At 40.0% G+C, this 23072-nt stretch overlaps 1 protein-coding gene across 4 annotated transcripts in view; it reads right to left on the reverse strand.

Annotated features, from left to right (window-relative positions):
• Positions 1 to 23072, reverse strand: part of glceb (glucuronic acid epimerase b) — a 93099-nt gene that overhangs the window by 19158 nt on the left and 50869 nt on the right. For 2 of the 4 annotated variants that reach the window (XM_063066143.1, XM_063066142.1), the window contains exons 2-3: positions 21100 to 21227; positions 6049 to 6674 (exon numbers count right to left, since the gene is read on the reverse strand). In XM_063066143.1, the coding sequence (XP_062922213.1) occupies positions 6049 to 6661 (613 nt within the window). In that variant the 5' untranslated portion in view covers positions 6662 to 6674; positions 21100 to 21227. The remainder of the gene's footprint in view (positions 1 to 6048; positions 6675 to 21099; positions 21228 to 23072) is intronic. The other 2 variants (XM_063066144.1, XM_063066140.1) reach the window with 1 other exon arrangement.

A 23072-nucleotide genomic window follows, 5' to 3' on the forward strand; every position in this document is an offset into this window, starting at 1 on the left:
GGCTGTGCGTGGATGGAACACAGGTGGTCAATAAATTGATCAATGTAGAGGAGGCCACACTGGGAGCACGAGATACAAAAAAATGACACTGATGGATTCACATGTGAAGTGCTGCCTCACTTGAAAGGACTGCTCAGGTACTTGAATGGTAGTGAGGGAGGAGGTGTAGGGGCAGGTGTATCAGTTAACACTGTTGCAGGGATAAGTGCCTAGAGGCTGAGCACTGGGAAGGGACAAGTGGACAAGAGAGTCACAGAAAAAGTGATCCCTGCGGAAAGCAGAGGGGGTCAGAGAAGATGTGCCTGGTAATGTGGATTATGTTGGAGATAGCAGAAGTTGCAGAGAGTGATGTGTTGAATATAGAGGCTAGTAGGACTGTAGTTGAGGACAAGGGGAGCTGTGTCTGTGCTTTGTCGGGGACGGGGAAAATGAGATGTAGTTGGGAGCTGCATTGATAGCAATGGACTGAAAAACCCCATTTACTGAAAATAAGGGCATCTCAGATGTTCTGAAATGGAAAGCCTTATCAGGAGAACATGTGTGGCAAGACAGCGGAACTACAACAAGGGAAAAACATTCTGCAAGTGAGAGGGCTGGAAGAGGTGCAGTCAAGATAACTGTAAAGTTAGTGGGTATGGAAAAAGCAGACAATTACTCCTTTTACAACAAACTTTGAAAGGAATTGTAAATGTTCCAGGTCAAGACCCTCTATCAGTACAGAAATTGCTTGCTGCCCAATATACTTTACACACATATCTAGCTATATACAGACTCTGAACTCATGCATTTTATTTTCCAAGTTCATTTGTAAATTCCTTTGGGGAAAAAGCAGAAAATAAATTTCAAACATTTAGATTAGACAACATGCTATGGAAGGAACGTACTTAAAAACAAAAGCATCACTGTAAAGCAGTTGGCCTGGCACTTTGTCAAGATTAAAATCTGAACACAATATGATAGACAAACTCCCCAGTTACCAATAAAACTTCAATTGATGAATTTGAGCATGATGGGTCAACAAAAAGGAAATCCCATCCTCAGATTTTACACTTACAAAATAATTCAAAACATGGTAATTTCTTCAAAAGTGTGTTCCTCAAAAGTAACCATCTCATGCACGCCTTCTCAGTATCTGCTTTTTTAAAAAAAAACCAATGATGACTCCCTAGAGATACTCTCTGAATCTATTAAAGTATCCACCTGAACCACCAAGACTTAGAAGGCTAAAGACCATGTAGATGAGTACTTTGTGGGGATGAATGGGGTGACCCCCAAAAGTCTATTTCTATGCTGTACAGCAGTTAAAAATTAAATGTTTAACAAAGATTAGTTTATGAAGGTTCAAAGTATTTTTCCCATAGAGCCCAAGATACTAAATTCTTTAAAACAGAATGTTCATTTTCTAATAAAGGCAGATGCATTTTCTCAACAGTGCAACAAAGTGAGTAACTATTTTTAACCCAAGTGATTAGACACTGCGTAAATCTGAAATTGCAGACTCAATCATATAATTCATCAAAACAGGTACCTCAGGAGGCTACCAGAGAACAGAGCAAAATACAGTTTAACTGCATTGAATAGTTTTGAACTCTGGCCAACAAAATTACAAATTAAAAATGCCATTTACTAGCTTTTCCACTACTTAACATTCATGTTTACATTCAGTATTGACTGGGTAAAGAAAATCTCATTTCCATTTTAAAAGCAAGTACTTCACTCCAGTTGTCATCTGTTCATTATAATTCAGTGAGCATGCACAATTCAATTCATTCACTCTTCCCACTATTCCACAACCTACTCATTGCATTCCATATCACTGAAAATTGAAAAAACAACAGATATTAAACGATGCTGAGTAATATTCTACCCACTTAAATCTGCCTAGTGAGAAAACAAGAGGATTTTTATGCAGCAAAACAATCAAAAGATGGCGACAAAGATTTACAGAAGGGTCCCATAGTCTTTTCACTTCAGCTCATTCTATAATTACATAATCAATACAAACTGGGAAGACTTTCTCAAACCATACACACATGATGCCTGAATTTTTTTTTACTGTAGAAAGATCAACAAATTAAATGAAACACATCACAGCTCGTTTGAAACTAGTTCAATATATGAAAGAAAACTGCGACTGCTCACTTGTGGGACATGTGAATTAACTCACTCATTCTACTCCCCAAACTCTGCTTGAATTATTGAAATAAGTTCAAAACAATTTTTCATTATGTATAAAATTCAATCTCAGTTCTGAACACAGAAACCAGGGACAGATGTGATACATGACTAAGAACAATGAAAAGGTAAAAGCCAGTTGGTCTCTCGAGTCTGCTCTGTCAGTCAAGATCGTTGATGATTTTCTTGCCTTATCCTGATACATAAATCTAGTGATCTGCCTTTAATTGATGACTGAACCTCTATAACCGGAGATGAGAATTCCAAAGACTCCCCACTTCTGAGTGAGAACATTTCTTTCCATTCTAAATGATCTTCTTCCTTTGAGACTATGAAACCTAATTCTAAACTCTTCGTCCAATGGAAACTCACTGCCAGCATCTACCTACCCAGTCAAACATTAATTTTACACATTTCAATAGGTCACCTGTCAAGACTTTCAATTCCGAAGAGCAGAGTTCTAGCTCTTCAATCTCTCATATCAGACCTGTTATCACAGAAAATAGTTCTGTGAATCTTTGGTGCACTGCCCTATGATTAGTAAAGAGAGCAAAATGGAATACAATGCTTTAGGGGTCTAACCAAAGGTCGTGATGACTGTAAACAAAATAAATGCTAACATTCCTTTGAGAGGACTGGAATATAAAAGCTAGAATTTAGTGCTGAGGCTTTGAGACATTGGTTGGACCGCACATGGAGCATTGTGGACAGTCTTGACCCCCTTATCCAAGGATGTGCTGGCACTGGAGAGGTTTCAGAGGTGGTTCATGAGAATGATCCCAGGTATGAGGAGTGTTTAATGCCTCTAAGCCTGTACTCACCAGAGTTTATAAAAATGGGGTGGGGTGGGGAGGAGGGATCTCATTGAAATCTATTGAATATTGAAAGGCCTGGATAGAGTGGAAATGGAGAGGATACTTCCTATAGTGGGGGAATGTAGGACCAGAGACCACAGCCTCAGAATACAAGAATGTCCCTTTAGAACAGCTGAGGGACTCCCTTCGCCAGATGGTGGTGAACCTGAGGAATTCATTGTTACAGACAGCTGTAGATGCCAAATCATTGCATATATTTAAAGAGGAGGTTGATAGGTTCATGATTTGCAACAGTCTCAAGGTTATGGAGAAAAGGCAGGAGAATGGATTGAGAAGGACAATAAGATCAATCATGATGGAAGGATGGAGCAGTGCAATAGGCCAAATGGCCTAATTCTGCTCCTCTGGCTTATGGTCACTTTGAACTCAAAAGTTTCTTCCAATAAATACCACCTGCTTTCCACAGCTGCATGACAGCTTTCAGCAACTCATGTGCATGGATATTCAGGTCCCTACTCCATCAACATTTTCATGTTTCTTTTTAAAAAATCTCCAGCAATGATTTTTTGCTAATGATGAATAATATCACTTATTGGGATAGTCTATATTTCTTAGACGAGTCTTGGCATCCTCCTCATATGTAGTTTCATGATATGATCAAGCATGGAAATTTGACATTTGGTCCCCCCAGCCAATCATTGATGGAGATAATCAGTTTGGACTCAAGCAACAAGTCTTTTGTATCTACTAGCCTCCGCATGGCACTTGAGAAGCATCCATTTATTCTTTTGTTTTCGATCTGCTTACCAACTCTCAACCCACTATCATTTTACCTCCTATTCCACTTTCTACCTTCTATAGGAGACCTTATCCAAAGCTCTCTGAAAATCCCAACATATGACACTGATTCCTCTTTATGCACTTGAATTGATACATCCTAATTAGAAGAGGTTTTGACTTGACAGATCATGGTATAAAAATGGAGCTGTTTTGATGGAGCAAGAAGGCAGCAGTTGGTGAAAGTTGTTTATGGGCCTCTAAATAGCAGCTGTGATGTCAAACATGGTACAAGGAAATTTGAAAGTATGTGATGTGATATAAAGTCATCATGGGGTACTTCAATCTATTTATATATAGTCTGTACAAATAGACTAATTATGTAGAAGATGAATTCCCATAATATAATGAAGATGGATGCCTAGATCAGTATGATGAGGAATTCACATTTGAAAAGGATACTTAGATCCAGGAATGTATAATAAAGTTTTATTTGTAATATTGAAAAGTGATCATATTATGACAGAATTCTATACTGAGTTTGAAAGTGACATAGTTAGACTGAAGACCTTAATTCCAAAATCAAATTAAGGTATATGAGTTACATCTGCAAACCATATTTAATTAATTAAGTGGTTACAATAATAGGGCAGTTGATTAAAGAAATTAATAGAATTAAATAATACATGGTTTGCTACAAAGGTTCATTTCTTTATGGTACAACAGGAGAAATAGTCCAGCTATGAATAACAGGAGAACTTAAAAGTCTTATAAAAATGCTAGAAAATTCTGTAAACTTGGATTGCAGGCATTTTAAAATTCAAAGGATTAAAAAATAGAATGGAATACATGAGTAAACTAGCAAGAAACCTAAAAATAAACCCAAAGTCATCAATAGCTAAGAAGGAAAAGAAGAGTGAACCAAATTTAGAGATGTGGACTAAGAAGGAAATAGCAGGGAAATTAAACAACATCAAACAAAAAACAAACTGATGGAGGAACTCAGCAGGTCAAATTGTATCCATGGAGGAAAGGAATTGTCAATGTTTTGGGTCAAGTCCCTATTGATCAAATTCTGTCAGAGAAGTTGTTGTACAAATCTCCCAAACATACTGGAGGACCAAAAGGTTCAGTCAAAATAATGAAATTAATAAATTAACTATTAATAAAGAAATATTACTAGATAAATTAGTAAACATGAAAATGAATAAATCCCAAGGATCTGATGATCAATATCTCATTCTTTAAAAAAGGTTTCTAGGAAGAAGCTCTAATTATAATACAAATTCTATAGAATCTGGAATGGTTCTTGCAGATTGATGGGTAGCAAATGTAACCCTATTACTTAAAAGACTGAAAATAAAGCACTATTAATCTGTTAGTCTGATATCTTTATTAAGGGAAAATGTTGCAATTTGTAAGAAAGGATGTGATTAAAATTTAAGATACAAGGCCAAGATTACAAAATGGAGGAAAAAATAACAACAGCAATGAGCCAGATGATTTGATGTTAAAAATAAAAATAGCCTCCACTAAATTCACCTAGTATGAAAAATTCATGTTGGATAAGTACATCATAATATTTGAATAGTTCGAATATAAATATCTCATTGGAGGATTTCATGCTTGAAGAACTTTATCTAACACAACAAGACATGTTGGTTAGATTCAAAATTAGATTCCAAATTTTACCAAAATGTCAAATATCAGAAGATGTTGTACTCTATTCTTAGAAATAATGTAGCATTATTAAAGAAACTGGCCACTACCACATTTAAGATGAAGCAAGATGCAAATCATCTTAGGATATCCTGAGGTTATAACATGAATTGTGGAAACACAAACTCTTTGACAGGACCTATCAGAATGTTCAAATCATTTCAACCATCGCTATTCAAACAGAAATCAATCTTCTAATCTCAGGTGATCACGTATGTTTTGTTTTTAAAAAAAAAGATACCAGTTATTCAAATACAAGTAGATAATTTGTTTTTTATATTCTGGTGTCATATGAAATGTATAAAATTAAAACTCTGGAGCTGAACTGATCATTAGAACATGCTGCAACTTCAAAAGGCATTTACAGAAGAACTATCAAAGCATGCCAGATTTGTGACCTGCAGCACAGAAATTTCCTATTTCCTTATTAGGGTGGGTAGTCTAAAAATCCCTCTATTTGTAAGCATTCTGAACGGGACTACTGTTGCTGCCAAAATGGTTTGAATTATTAATTGGGATGGAGAAAAATCAGAGTAAACACACCTTCTAAAGCAGGACCTACCTTCAACACCACTGATGCACTTCACACGGTCTCGGACTTCCACATTGTAGCCTTCAAATGACATGAATACCCCGTCTGGCCGATAAGTACCCCTTGGAGTGTACACTTTTGAATAACTGTGGGAAAACTCAAACCGATCATAACCATCATACTGGGCAATCTTTCCATAAACTTCAAAATATTTCTCAATCCAGCTGAAGGGAAGATAAACTTCATTGCCTTCTTTCCTGCCTTTTATTGTGTAGTCATCATTTATTAAGCAATCCATCTCTTCATATTTAATACCCAATAGTTTATTGGCATTGTTGTTTAGAATATTAGCTACAGGAGGTGCTCTCTGCTGCTCCTGGTGGGACACATCTGCAGACGGCTGCTTTACTGGAGACTTCCCTCCTCTTAAAAGGCTAGCCAGATAGTTGTCATCATCAGAGTCTATTTCTCTTTTCTCCAAAGCTCCTTTGCCAACCAAGTTCTCCAAGTGGCCGAAGTGTCTCGGAAACTGGATTGCTTTATCACTCGAGCATTTGTTCCACAGAAGAACAGTGACCAGTGTAAACAGAGCACAGATGATAATCAAGGTCTTGTAGTTAACTCGAGCTGCCAAGCAACGCATATTCACATCATACCTGTATATGAAAAACATTCAAAACATCAATTTAAAAATAACTATTGTCAAGGTTTCAGCATTCAAACATTCCAACAAGTTAAAACTTTGTTAAACAAGAATTTCAGTTTGCAAGCTATACTTACAAACATTACAGAAACTGAAACTGCATTATTTAAAAATCTACCTACAATAATATGAATAATGATTACAATATTATTTCTACATTGGCTATTGCGCACAGTATTTATAGATGTCCAAGTTTTATGCTCAACATCAACCCACTGGCCACAATATAAATCAAGGTGCAGTTGGTGAAAGCACAAAGATTTGCAACAAGTCTCATAAATTGCTTCTATGTTCATATATTCTAAATTGCAGTCTGGGGAAAGGCCACCATTTGCATTTGATGGTGCAGTTGTGACTGCTGAGAACTGGAATATTCTTCCCCATTTCAGACAGTCGCCATTGAAAAAGACTGAATACAAACAACCTTGAAAAATTTGCTATCTTTCCCTTGAAGAACACATCATAGAGGACACTGTTTCTTTCTCTCCACAGCCATCCTTAAAGGCCGTCAAAACCAAAATAATAAACTGGAGTTTTGTGGGAAATTTGCATTGTACCAATTTCACAAACTTTTGGTGAGTCACACTTTTAATGTTGGTTTCTCACTGACTGCCAAGTTTTTTAAAAAAGTCTATATTTAAATAATACACACTGCAGACAAATATACAAACAAGTCCACTGCATGTAAGCACAAATAGGATTATATTCAATATCTGCAGATAGTCACCACAGTACTTGGATTTGGCACTGAAGAGTAGCAGGTTTAAGGAGGGAAGTGTAGTATGCAATAAAGAAAGGGAGGGAGGATGATCAGATGGAAGTGTGTGGGTATTGGGCAGAATGAAAACGTGGAGGAGGGGTAAAGAGACAGGTTGATTGGGAGAAGTGAGAAAAGTGACAAGGGGAGAGCAGTTTATTTTATTTTAGAGATGTACCATGGAACAGGCCCTCCAGCCCACAAGCCACACCACCCAGCAACCACCAATTTAATCTTGGCCTAATCACAGGACAATTAACTTATTAACCATTATGTCTTTGGACTGTGAGAGGAATCCGGAGCACTCAAGAGTTAACGGAAGTTGGAGAATTCAATATGATGACATCAGGTTGTAGGCGACCCATTCATTATAGGAGGTGCTGCTCATCCAATTTGCATTCAGCCTCATCCTGGCAGTACAGGAGGCCAAGGACATGTGGGACTGAGGAGAATTAAAGTGGCTGGCAACCAGGAAATTTAGAAGGCTACAGTGGACAGAGTAGAGGTGCTCAGCGAAGCAGTCGCCCAGACTGTGTCTGGTTTCACTAATGTAAAGGAGGTCATGATAGAAACACCAGAGCCAATAAATAATGCTGGAGGATATGTATGTGAAAGATTGCCTCACCTGGAAGGACTGTTTAGGGCCCTAGATGGTGGTGAGAGGGGTGGTGTAGGGACAGGTGTTACACCTCTTGCACAAGGCAGAGTGTCTGGGGAGGGAGGGTATGTATGGGGGGAGGAAGGGGAGGGGAGGGGGAGGAAGGGGAGGGGGAGGAAGGGGAGGGGGAGGGGAGGGGGAGGAAGGGGGGAGGAAGGGGAGGGGGAGGAAGGGGGGAGGAAGGGGGGAGGAAGGGGGGAGGAAGGGGGGAGGAAGGGAGGGAGGGGGGGAGGAAGGGAGGGAGGGAGGGAGGGAGGAGGAAGGGAGGGAGGGAGGGAGGAGGAAGGGAGGGAGGGAGGGAGGGAGGAAGGGAGGGAGGGAGGGAGGAGGAAGGGAGGGAGGGAGGGAGGAGGAAGGGAGGGAGGGAGGGAGGAGGAAGGGAGGGAGGGAGGGAGGAGGAAGGGAGGGAGGGAGGGAGGGGGGAGGAAGGGAGGGAGGGAGGGGGAGGGAGGGAGGGAGGGGGGGAGGAAGGGAGGGAGGGAGGGGGGGAGGGAGGGAGGGAGGGAGGAGGGAGGGAGGGAGGGAGGGGGGAGGAAGGGAGGGAGGGAGGGAGGGAGGGAGGGAGGGAGGAGGGAGGGAGGGAGGGAGGAAGGGAGGGAGGGAGGGAGGGAGGGAGGGAGGGAGGGAGGGAGGGAGGGAGGGAGGGAGGAGGGAGGGAGGGAGGGAGGGAGGGAGGGAGGGAGGGAGGGAGGGAGGGAGGGGGGAGGGAGGGAGGGAGGGAGGGGGAGGAAGGGAGGGAGGGAGGGGGGAGGAAGGGAGGGAGGGAGGGGGGAGGAAGGGAGGGAGGGAGGGGGGGGGAAGGGAGGGAGGGAGGGGGGAGGAAGGGAGGGAGGGAGGGGGGAGGAAGGGAGGGAGGGAGGGAGGGAGGGAGGGAGGGAAGGGAGGGAGGGAGGGAGGGAGGGAGGGAGGGAGGAGGGAGGGAGGGAGGGAGGGAGGAAGGGAGGGAGGGGGGGAGGAAGGGAGGGAGGGAGGGAGGGAGGGAGGGAGGGAGGGAGGGAGGGGGGAGGGAGGGAGGGAGGGAGGGGGGAGGAAGGAGGGAGGGGGGGGGGAGGGAGGGAGGGAGGGAGGGGGGAGGAGGGAGGGAGGGAGGGGGGAGGAGGGAGGGAGGGAGGGAGGGGAGGGGAGGGAGGAGGGGAGGGAGGGGGGAGGGGGGAGGGGAGGGAGGGGGGAGGGGGAGGGGAGGGAGGGGGAGGGGGAGGGGAGGGAGGGGGGAGGGGGAGGGGAGGGAGGGGGGAGGAAGGGAGGGAGGGAGGGAGGGGGAGGGGAGGGGGGGGGGGGGGAGGGGGAGGGGAGGGGAGGGGGAGGGGAGGGGGGAGGGGAGGGGGGAGGGGAGGGGTGGGGAAGTAAAATCACAAATGAGAAAATTTGCAGATGCTGGAAGTCCAAAGTAACACACACACAGAATGCTGGAGGAACTCAAGTGCTGATCAATTATTCTTTCTACAACTTCAAGTTTCTTCCTCATAAGACACAAGTCATGCAAATTACACAACCTTGATGCTATTTCTTCATTTATCTGAAAGACAATTTGAATTACTAAAGCAAAAATTTGAACCATTTCTATTAACTATGATTAAAGCTTAGTTACTTCCATAAGACAATGGATTTAATCACACACAAATCCCCTAGATGAAAACTGAATTCTTGATAAAAGCATCATTCTCCATTCTTCTGTAAATACCTGCAAGAAGCTCAAGGTAGTATATAATAACATACACAGTACATACTTTGATAATAAATTTATTTTGAACATTGAATTTTTATCAGTAGACAACATTCTTGCTTCAGGAGAAATGGATCAATGATCCATTTTAAAATTGATAGCAACACAGAATTGATTAAGAACTCTTCATTGTGAAGAATTGTGAAATGGAACTTCAATATATTAGGTATCAGATTTTTTTTTAAACAAGCAAAAGTAAACGGGAGTATTAATTTTGGTCAACAATCTAGGCTGAGTTAATCTCAGTGTACAATTCATCACGAATGCCATTTCTACCTTCAATAAAAAGTATTTATTATAGCTATACAAGGAAATGCTGCATGTCCTTCTGTAGGGGGAAATCTCAAACAGGAATGAAAAAGAGTTAGTATGAGAGGGGCAGGGTTTTCCCGAGCAAATATGGGTATAGGAAAAAAGGCTACCCGAGGAAGTGGTAGAGTCAAGTACAATTTTTCTTTTAGAGATACAGTGCGGTAAATAGACCCTTCCGGCCACTGAGCCCAAACCACCCAATTACATCCATGTGATCAATTAACCTACAAACCCGTACATCTTTGGACTGTGGGGGGAAACTGGAGCACCCGGAAGAACCCCAGTCATGGGGAGAATTTACAAACTCCTTACAGTCAGTGGCAGGAATTCTGACATTTGAAAGACGAGCTCATATGTAAATAAGGTTTAGTGTGATATGGGCCCAACGGAGGCAAATGCAGTGAGCTCAGTAAGGCATCTTGGTTGGAATGGACGAGTTAGATCAAAAGGCCTGTTTCCATACTATAGAAGTTTATGCGTCTATGACATTAGTAAGGAGAAAAGACTGGCACACAAATAGAAATTTGCAAAAGATATTCACAAACAGGCTGCCCCATGAAACTTCACTCTTGCAACAGTGGAGGAAAGGAGGATTCACAAACTATGCTTCATATTAATAATATAAGAGGAGGCCAGTCAGGTCCTTAAGAATGCCTTGCCATTCAAAACAATTATGACAGATCCACCCCTGGCCTCATTCTGGTTCCCACAGTCCTCATTACCCTTAACAAAAATATCTATTTCCTCTTCAAACAGGTCCAGTGATCTAGCTTATACAGCCACCTGGAATGGAGAATACCAGAGACTGATCCCCCTCTGAGAAGGGAGAAACTGAGTGTAGTGAGAAGCACATTGAAAAAAATCACTGAAAGGTCATATAGACTTAGACCTAAAGACGTAAAAGTAATTGAAAAGATAACAAGCACTAAACTGCCTAGAGAATTTCAACTTAAAGAGGAAATACTTTTCATAGCCTAACTGTGAGTGCTCATGCATGAGCTCACAGAACAGCAGAAAGCAACTGGTGAGTATTTTTCTTTCAATTTAATCTATCTATTCTGATTGGACAAGTACAGCTTAAGCACCTCTTACCCAAAATCTGATTTTTTTTTAAATAAGAGTACTGACATGACGTCACAAATGGAAAATTCCACAAGGTGCTGGGAAGGTTTCCAGGCAATGTGCAACCTTTGTGCACCACGAACAGTTCTGAGAAGTGACTCTCATACAATTCTGAATAAAAGTATTAGGTATATATATTATATAATTAGGGTGCCTAAGACTTGAATGGTTCTCTAGTACAGTAATTTTATGCATTGCACTGTACTGCTGCCACAAAAAAAATTTTGTAACGTATGTGTTATGCTTTTGATGTTCTAGCTGCTCGTTTCTAGTTTTTGTGTGAAGGAGAGGTTGGGGTTTAATGTTCTAGCTGTCGTTTTCCATGTGGGTGATCTGTTAGTCTTTTTTGGGGTGAGGGAGGAGATGGGGGGGTTTGTGGTTTGCGAGTTGAGTTTCTTTTTTGTGTGTGTGTGGGGGTAGTTTATGCCTTTTCTTTCAACATCGTCCATGGTTTTTCTGTATTCCATGGCTATCTGGAGAAGATGAATAGCAAAGTTGTATTGTACTTTGAGAATAAATTGAACCTTTGAAACTTTGCTTCTGATATGGGTCTCTATTGTGGACTGAAAGTGGGAAGGGGGCAGGGAGAGGGGAATCATGGTTGGGAAAAGGGGAAGGGAGAGGGGAGGGAGCAGGAAGCACCAGAGAGACATTTTGTAGTGATCAATAAACCAATTGTTTGCAATCAAATGACCTTCCCTGGTGTCTCAGGGCTAGATGTGTCTGCACCAATGCACCCCATCCCCCCACCCCTGGCACTCCTTCTCTGCCATTGTCCCACAATTTATTCCCAACATCCTTTACTCGTGCCAGATTTACAAACTCATTCTCCACTCCATGTTGACAAATACGGTACTGTGCAAAAGTTTTAGGTACTGTTGACTCTTGCAGAGTACCGTATACAAAGAGCAGAAGTTAACGAAAAATAGAAAAGCATTTCATAAAGCAAAAAATGAAGATTTTGATTTGTATTGAAAGAGTGGATTCATTAATGGCACAGTAAATAGATGCCACTTTATGGTATACTGATCATGAAACAAGCAAAGATCTATCACAACAAACTAAAAATTAAAGGCAATTGTGAATATTCGGCAGGCTGGTTGCAGAAATTTAAGAAAAAGCACGGCATTAAATTTTTAAAGATCTGTGGTGATAAAGCATCTGCTGATCATGAAGCAGAAAAATTTATTGGTGAGTTTGCCAAGAAGGTCGCTGATGAAAATCTAGCATATTGAACAGCTGCATCAGTACATATGTGTGACGAACAAGTGTAAAACAAAGACTTGCTTACCAATAGCACATAGAATGATGGCCATGCCAAATAGCCAGACTGTCCACCTGGATGGCCAAGGCAGTGACAGCTGGCTCCATGTACATATTGTTTCACGCAGAAAATTATTAATACTATTACATAAAACTACCTTCAGGGAGTATGTATAAGCTGTACATGTAATATAAATGGATTTTGTGTTTAGACTTGGGTCTCGTCTTCAAGGTATCGCAATATGTAGATGCAAATATTCCAAAATCTGAAGACCGAAACACTCCGGTCCCATGCATTTCAGGTAAGAGCTGTTCAACCTGTATCCAAATCAGAAATCGTTAATGTGATCAAATTCTTGAAGTTTAATGGGTGGCACATCTGGTACAAACAATGTAACTAATAAATTCAACCAATTAGAACAGACAGCTGGACAGATGATGTGGGAACTGATGGACACCCCTTTGGTAAACAAATACCACATTTGCCGGAAACAATGGTTGCAAAAGAACTTTTGTTTAAGGTTCACAAGCTGGTCCAAGCTCCAAACACTGACATATCAGGCAGGGGAGAAAGACTGACACTCCTTAGATTTACTATTTCTAAACTGGCAAATGGTCCAAAATAAGGTGGTGTGACTGCATAAGGGATAAGTAGAGAGATCCAGAAGATAGCTCCAAAGGAGGCTCAGCCCTTGCTTTTACCCAACAGGTATGAGATCCTTACTCCCCATGTGGATGAGAGTGGGGACAACAGGGATATACAGACTGTCCACAGCACCACAACTGAGGGAGCCTTTCAAGTGTGGGGAGTAAGGAGAACTGTAGTAGTTACAGTGGCTAGTATAGTGAGGGAACCAGACTCTGCTGCATAGACGCCTGAAGGCCGTGTAGCCTTCCTGGTGTCAGGCTTGATGGCCATCTGGACTGGAGAGGAACTTGGAGAAAAACAGGGAAGGATCTAATCAACAGTATTGTTATTCAAGGATGGTGTCAGTGGTACTGAGACATAATACAGAGGCAGTGGATAGTAATGTAGAACCTGTTGGGGTTGAACTATGAACACTAAGGGTAAAATGACTAAGGTAGGAGTACTTTATAGATCCCCAAAACATGAAAGAATGCAAAACATAGGATGCAGCAGCAAACAAGATGAATGGAAATAGGTATGGGGTCTCCACTCAGTTTGGCAGTTCCACTAACAAAAGATAATGATCATTTCAACTAACCGTTTAATAATTTCTGAGATTTTGCCTGCATCTCTCCACACATAACAGTTCAGTCTTTGAAAAATTTATCAAAACCACTTAAAATTTGATTTGGAGAAACAAACTGAAGACACGGGAAAGAAGAACATTTTAAAAATGCTGGAATCATTTAATAGGTTACACAGAGAATGAAGCAGAGCCGACCTTTCAGGTCAAGGAACCCTCAGATTCATAAAAATGAGAAACAAATCCATTGTAAATTGGAGAAGGTAAGGGGTACAGTAAACAGGCCAAAGCCATCAAGATAACGGTTTAAAACCATTATGAAGCACCTGAGAAAGAAACACAAAAGCACTAACCAATTTAAGATTGTGATCCAAACACAATTTCAAAACTGGAATATTCCAAAGTAAAATATTGGTTCGTCCCACACGAGTTAAAACCACAATATAAATAATACAACAATATTTTACCTGAGAAACATTCAGCAATAAAAAAAATCTCAGAATTTCATAAATATGCCATCGACTGCCTGTGAACCCACATTTGGAAAGGCAAACGGAAGCTCAGGCTTCAGTTGTTGACATTTTGCCCGAAATACCTAAAACTATACTACTGCTTAGATGAACTAGTATTAAGAAAAAGCACCACTTGGCAAATTATATGATACAGTCAAGGATTATGTTGACGTCAAGAATAATTAGATTTCACTTTGGACTAATATATTACACAAGGAGTCAATATCTTGGTCATCTAAAATCAGTGTTAGTCAATCCACCTAGTGTCTTTACATACACACACTCATGCTATATGATTCTACTTACCACACTAGTTCATGAACCAGCTCGATATTACAAACCTAAAACAGCAATTATTCATAAAGTGTTGAATCAAAATCTAGTGGCCTGCCACCATATGGCTTTTTAATAACAATCATGAGCTCCAACAGCAAACAAATTTCATGGGATTCAGTTTGTTTCCCATAGCAAGTTACTTGACACATCATTGAAATGGTGAGCAGCCTCTGAAAATTGCTGTCATAATTACAAGTCCTTTTAAGGGTTGGACCAATAAATTCTACTAATAACCAGATGGGTACTGCTATTAAAATCTTTGCTAATGGCACAAATAATAATTTCAAACTGTGGCAGCTGCTGACAAGTGTGCAATAACATTTTCTCAAACAGTGCCGCAGAGTTGATTGATTATTATTCCCGAAGCTTGCAGTACAGTCTGAAATTGTGTTTTAATACAAATAATTTTTCAGTAAGTTTATCCTTGCAGCTTTGTTCCACAATACTGCAATTTATAATCAAATATAGCTTTTTAAATAATTCCCAGTATTCAAGCACATTAGCTAAATGCACAAATAAGTCAGCAATGTCACATTACCATTCCAAAAAAAAGACCAGGAATTAAGGATTTTAAAAATGTCCTTCCTCCATGACCCCCAAGAGTCCAACCAAGAAAATCATGCCCTAAGCACATCAGACTTATCATCATTTTAGTCTTTTTTAAAAAAATCAAACCATTCTTCATTACCAGTTCCTTGCAAGCATGCCCCATTCTTAAACTGGGACACACATCTCTGATGTGCGCCAAATGGCATAGCAACCAAAAATGAAACAGCCAAAACAACTTATTTTACCCATTCTTTGTAACCATCCCTCCACCATAATTTTACTTTGCCTTGACTACATCCAATTTCCAATTCATTTAAAGATTCAAAGTACATTTATTATCAATGAGTACAGAATACAACTGAGATTCGTCCTCTTGCAGGAGGGAGGACAAATTATTAAAAACTCAAATGTTAATATGAAATATTTAATCACGTTTATTGGTTTTGAGATTAGAAATCATGATGCATCATATTGCTTGAAATATACAAAATGCCTAACTAGCAATTGAATGCATTGCTTATTTGGAATTTTATAGACGGGAAAAAAAATTAGTGCCAGTTTGAAAGTAAACTCACTGCCACAAGTGCACACTTTGTATTTGATTTTTTTTCTGGCTGTGAAAATGAGATAATTTCTCCAAGGGTCTTCAGCCCTGAGAATCTTATTGGGCTTATTCAGTGTATGACTGAGTCTTAAAAAAAAGAGTGCGGCCTCTAATAGCTTCCAACATTTTTAAAAAGTGAAAAAAATTAGATGCAGAAGCATTTTACATTCCCTGCTACAAAATGAAAATAAGATTATGAAAAAAATCTTTCTGCACTATATATGGTTCGCAAACATACATTGGGATAACAAATAATTATCCAGCACAATGTCAAGATAGTGGTATTACTCTAATATTTTCCATTAATGCAAGGAAACAATTAAGATTCCCCATTGAGCCAAATTACACATTGGGGCTTATGCATTTATTTTTAACTGAGCATGGAATAAGTCAGGGATTTTTACTTCATAGCAAAAATACAGGAACTGCACTTCAGTATTTTAAAAGACCCAATTTCAAATTACAGTCATAAAATTGATAGAAATTTCAGTTAAAAGTAAATCCACAAGAATGTAATATGTAAAGTTTTAAATTTCAAAAACAGATTTGTACAAACAGAATTGTGTATACTCAGCCCAATTGCTACACTGAGAAACAGCTAGTTTTCCACCTGGAGGGGCCAAGATTATCTTCCAAGGACAATTCATATGGATGCTAATTAAGTAGGATTATGTCCAGTAACATTTCTCCCCCACAACCAAAACACAGCAGACACCCTAAATCTACAGTTAAACATAAAATGCTGGAGTTAGAGAGCAATTCAGCCAACATTTATGAAGAGAGAAAATAATATGGCAGGGCAGAGAAAGCACATTTTATGATAGGGTAATCATGTCAGACAAATCTTTTCATGAGCTTACAACTGGCAGTATAGATAAGGAACCAGAGGATGTAGTGTATTTGGACTTGCAAATGACCCTTAATAAGGTACATACAAAATGATTACTAAACAACACACAGAACATGGGTTTGGAAGCAGATAAGGATTGGGTCAGTTTCAAGTTGGGAGGCTGTGATTAGTAAACTGCCACAGGCATTGTTGAGGTCATAGCTGTTTACAATCCATAGCAGTGTTGGGATGAGAGGACCAAATGAACATCTGAATGCAAAGAATGAAAATGGGAATAGTCTATTTGATCCCTCATACCAGATCTGCAATTCATTAACACAATTGATGCTTTACTGTGATCTGTGATCTTCTCTTATGATCTCTCTAATATTTAAAAATCTATCAATCTCTCCCAAATAGCCTTGGTGACTAAGCCTCCATGCTGTGAAAGCAGATGGGTTGGGCATGGGACAAGCAACCACATCCTGTAAAAACCCAGAGCTACAGAAACGTCAACAGATGCACCAACAACCTCATCCCTGGGAGAGGAAGAATCTTCACCGAGAAGACGGATGAGGTCACATGGTGAAAGCAGAAGCCACAGGGCCAACCATACTTCAGCCCAGGACACGACTCTGACAAGTTGCTGCCGGGGTTTATGCCCAGTAGGGGATGATTGGCTAAAGGAGGAGCAGACTTGATGGACCGAATGATACAATTCTGCTCCCATATCTTATGTTCATATGGTCTAAAATAATCTTTATGCTGACAAACTACCTAAAGATGTACTGTAAGCTGAAAACCTCAAGATAAGCAATGCCAGAACCTACATTAGAAATTCAAAAGGCAGCAATTTTATGATAGCAATCTCATGTAGATCCAGGTGACATTTATAAATTACAAGAGGTTGGTTCATGTGGTTTATGGTATCATCTGCAGAATTCAATCATATTAATACTTTACAAGACAAACAATTGTTGAAGGAATTGAAGCCAACAAGCCACCTTTTTCATTATGAGAAGCACACAGAACAGATTAAATTGCAGGAAGTCACAGGAAATAACTACGCTGAAACAGGTGATTTTGCTCCCTTTAAAGTGTGGAAAACTAAGCTTATTATCATATGTCATCACAGATCTCTGCACATCAATATAGTCTAGTAACAAATTACTCATTCATATTGAACTTTGAAGTGACTGATCCAACTTAAATGGATCACCAGAGGCAACAGCTTAACTGAAGATTCAGTTTACTCGTTAGAAGTAAGAAACAGAGAAACTAAAGCAGATGGCGGAAGGAACGGACTGCAAACAGCTGTATAAATGTACACACATAGCTAGCATCATTTTTTCGAAGAACTAACAAGGGTGTTACAGCAGATCACATCCAAGTTTCATCTACAGTGAAAATGTTACAAATGCAGTAGAGAAATCATTAATAAGGTGATGAATCGGATGGGACTTTTGAAGGAATGCTGGACCAAGCTCAAGCTGTACATCAGGAATCAGTTCATACACCGCATTTGTCCTTGAGCATCCCAAAGCATTTGAAATCAAATGAAGGTCCAAGGAAACTAATCAAATCATCAAGATTCATGTAGAGAAGGAATTAAAGTAGTTGGCTCTTTTGGGAGAAAGTGACACATGTGAAATGTGATCTCTCAAGACTTACACCAATATCAAAAAAAAATTCATGATCTTTCCAAAAAGTAATTCCCCCCCACCCCCCACCCCCGTATATATTAGCCATCATACAGAATTGGCCAAATCAAGCTGGCAAGATAATATTAAAACATCGGTCTATGTGGGATAATTTATTGGAGAATACATTGAGAAATCAACCAGGAAGTAGGCTTTTTAGATCAGGTATAGTGCTTTGGAAAGACAATAATTAAAACTCTCATAATAAACCATCCCTAGAAAAGAAATCATAGCATGGCAGAATTTCAGATTCAGTAGAAAGATGAGAAACTAGTGTCAAACTTAAATTCAAACAATAATGAGGACAGGGTTGGCTGAAACAGAAATAATTGACATAACAGTAACAGACATTTACAGAGACATTTCATAAGTCTCAACGTCGCATGTTCTGGTGAAAAAGAAAGGATATACAAGAAGAATACACTACAAGTGGTTAACTAGAGTCAAGGAAGGTACAGAACTGAAAGAGACTTATGATGTCACACACTGTTGGGAGGCAACAGGCTTAGACAATTTTTAAAAAACAGCAAAGGATGACAAAATAAAAATTAATGAAGGAGAAGATAGTGTATTAGTGTACACAAATAAAAACAGACAATGAAAAACTTCAAGCAACACATACACAAAATGCTGGAGGAACTCAGTAGGGCTCACAGCATCTATGGAGAAAAGTGAAGTCCACGTTTCAGGCCGAGACCCTTCGGCAGGACTGGAGAAAAAGAAGATGAGGACTCCTGTACTGCCAAAGGGACTTGACCCGAAACGTCGACTGTACTTTTCTCCATAGATGCTGCCTGGCCTGCTGAGCTCCTCTAGCATTTTGTGTGTTACTTGGATTTCCAGCATCTGCAGATTCTCTCTTGTTTGCAATAAAGAACTTCAACAGAAGTAGCAGCTTAAGAAACATTGATCTTCAGGAGGATAGGATTGGGAAATAAAATGGGGAATATAGAAACGGCAGTGATTAAAAAATAGAGCAGTCCTTGGTAAAATCATTGCTCAAATTAAAAAAAATATCAGATTAAAAACAAATATTGGAAGTGAAGATTACAGGAAATCCAAAACAAAGTCAGAGTACATGTGGAAACAGCAGAAGGTACCTTTTCTATTTTTTGGCACTTGTTAAAGGGTAAACATGAGGAAGTTCCAAACAAAATCTCATAACATTAACTACCATGTCATACTATTACATTATTACATGATGCTGTCATATAATGGAGCTGAACAGCTGGTAGGGTCACTGATAGCAGTAAGGTCAAAGGGGTGGTTCCAGACAAAGTGATCCAACCAATACCTCAATAGTGAAGCAGGCAGTAGAAAATAACACATCACAATGGCAGTCATGGAGAAGGAAGACTACAGCAGTGAAGGGTCCCAAATCATATTGCATGCCACGCCACTGAACCTTGACCCTGACCTGTCAAGGACCGTGTGGTGGCTGCCCATGCATCAGCCTCCCTACGTTCAACACAGGCACAAAAAGGCGTTCTCCATTAAGGGAATAACCACTTAGGAGAACATCATACTCTGCTTGAGCGATTGAACTACTACTAATATATGATTACCATAATTTGTAAATTTGGTTTTAGAACTCTCCCATCTTTGACTTGAACCTCAAGACATTACAACATGTGTTTTACACCAAATCCATTCTTTCCGTTCTTCTGACTACTGATGACTAAAAGAACACATGTCATGTTCAAATTCTGTTTCATAGAAACAGAAAACCTACAGCACAATACAGGCCCTTCAGCCCTCAAAGTTGTGCCGAACATGTCCCTCCCTTAGAAATTACTAGGCTTACCCACAGACCTCTGTTTTTCTAAGCTCCATGTACCTATCCAAAAGTCTCTTAAAAGACCCTATCGTATCCGCCTCCACCACTATTGCCGGCAACCCATTCCACATACTCACCACTCTGAGTAAAAAACTTACCCCTGACATCTCCTCTGTACCTATTCCCCAGCACCTTAAACCTGTGCCCTCTTGTGGCAACCATTTCAGCTCTGGGAAAAAGCCTCCGACTATCCACACAATCAATTCCTCTCATCATCTTATACACCTCTATCAGGTCACCTCTCATCCTCCGTTGCTCCAAGGAGAAAGGGCCGAGTTCACTCAATCTGTTTTCATAAAGCATGCTCCCCAATTCAGGCAACATCCTTGCAAGTCTCCTCTGCACCCTTTCTATGGCTTCCACATCCTTCCTGTAGTGAGGCGACCAGAACTGAGCACAGTACTCCAAGTGGGGTCTGACCAGGGTCCTACATAGCTGCAACATTACCTCTCAGCTCCTAAATCCAATTCCACGATTAATGAAGGCCAACACAGCATATGCCTTCTTAACCACAGAGTCAACCTGCACAGCTGCTTTGAGCATCCTAATTCAATCAAAATTAAATCAATAGCCACACCTGCAAACCCCATTGTGCTAAAGTTGAAACTTCTACTGTTGAAGATTGTTGACTACTTCAGAATAATTACCGTATTCCTTCTTTCTCATCTTCATATGGATCACTCAAATCTTTCCTTCACACTTCAAATTCCTTCTCTTCAGCAATCAATGTTCTTTTATGCCTACTCAATTCCAGTAAAAATGGTTTTAATGCACGTCTGTCAAGTACAGAATTGTACTATATTGCATGATTCAGTAACATCTATTTCCTTCATACTGCATGGTGTTCAAATTCCACCTGCTATTTACTTGTATTCAAATTAAGAGGGGCATTTGTAAAGATATACATTTTAAATCCAATATCTGCATCATCTCCATGCCAAGAAAGAAAGAATACATGAACTCACCTTTTTCACTTTATCAGTAGGTTAGCTCCATGAATAATTAAGCAGTACAGGCAAATGTCATCATTTTTTTTGTAGAAAAAGTATATCTAAACTTGTTTTTTTGTATTCTGATCTCCAATAAGTGAACACTGGAATAAAAAAAAAGTAACATATTGAATAACAGTTCTACATCATTGGGTAGGTTAATTGGTCATTATAAATTGTCCCATGATTAGGTTAGGTTAATCAGGTTTGCCGGGGTGGTGTGGCTCAAAAGGCCAGGAGGGCCAACTCCGCACTGTATCACCAAATAAACAAAAATCTGGTGCTAGAGTTGGCAAGGTGATTTTTCTTGATCTTTATTTTCTAATTTATAGCATAAAATTCAATTAATGTTTCAGATGAATATTTCACAGTGATGAAATTTTGAATGGAAGAATGTAATAGTTAAGTGCAAGGTATTTTTCCCCTCAAATTCCTTGGGCATTAGATGTTACAATAATGTCTGCATTAACAATTTGAAATATGAAAGGGAATTATAATGACCAGTGACCCAAGGCTTGGTTACAAAGGAAGGTTTATGAAAACACCAAAGACTGGCACATGTTAGAGCATTGGTGGAAAAACCTTTCTGAGAGCACGTGCCCAAATTGGCAATAATCACCTTCTTCAAAAAATATCTCACAAACGTAGTAATTTTGAGCAGAGATTATCATTGTTTAATGAATTAATAGGTATAATTATGGACTTTAAGGAGAAAGGTTAAGTCCTGGTGCTTATTTACATGCACTCATTGTTTTACTGTTAATTAATTAAATGAAGAGTAGATGGAGTTTAAAGAATCAAAGGTGACAATGTGCCAACAAATTTTTTTGCATTGCTATGTTGGGCACACATGCCATAGGTTCATCACCTTATCAGAGGGACAGAAAAATCTGAGGAATGTAGGGGCTACAGGTTCAATACGGTTGCAAACTTTAAAGCTAAAGTTTCAGCAAAAACAGAGCACAATGTAGGTTAGTAAGCACTTAGGGTAAGGAAATGGCCATCATAAAGACAAATTAATTCATAGTTTGAAGAAATTAATTATTTCTGGGTATTCTTTTGCCCAGCGTTTAATCTAGGTAAACGCGAAGTGTGGCATGTTAGGAAGTCACACTATGCAAGAGTCAAACTATACGGTTTATGACAGGTCCTTGGATAGTTGAGTTACACTGAGTTACATAGGGATCGTGGGCTTGAAGTCTTTTCCTCCCCAAAAGTGACATCACAAGTAGAAAAGCTTAGAGTGGCGAAGATGTTTGTCATGCTTGCTTGTATCACTATGGGCATAGAGCATAACAGTGAGCAAGTTACACTGCAGTGGATAGCATGACTTGTGGTGTCGGAGCTCAGAGTTCAATCCTGGCACCCTCTGTAAGGAATCTCCGTGTCCTCCTCATAGAATGCAAGGGTTTTCTCTGGGTCCTCTGGTTTCCTTCCACAGTCCAAAGACATACCAGTTAAGTTAAATGGCCATCATAAATTGCCCTGTAGTTAGGTTAGGATTAAATCGGGGTTGTCGGTGGTTACTGGGCAATGCAGCTAGAAGAACCTATTCCTGCTGCTTGTTTAAATAAATAAAAGTAAGAGGATAAAACTTTGGTTAGGCTGCATTTGGATTTTTGTACACAGTTCTGGTCACCCTATTATAGGAAGCATGTGGAGGCTTTGGAAAGGCGTCAGAAGAGGTTTACTAGGACACTGCCAGGATTAGGGAGTACTGTAATAAGGAAAGTTTGGGCATACTTGGTTTGTTTTCTCTGGAGCTGAGGGGCTGAGAGACTTGTGACGCCAAACCAAGTTATCAGATGATTGATGCTAATGAGAGAGATAAGGGAGACAATGGAAAAACGTTCAAAATGTTAATGAGAGAGGAGAGAGAGATTAACGGAAAAGAAACACAATTCAGAATATTGAGAAACCGGTTGCTTTGAACCTGAACTGTTTGAAGT

Source organism: Mobula hypostoma, chromosome 13 (genome assembly GCF_963921235.1).
Source record: "Mobula hypostoma chromosome 13, sMobHyp1.1, whole genome shotgun sequence".
NCBI classification, from domain to species: domain Eukaryota; kingdom Metazoa; phylum Chordata; class Chondrichthyes; order Myliobatiformes; family Myliobatidae; genus Mobula; species Mobula hypostoma.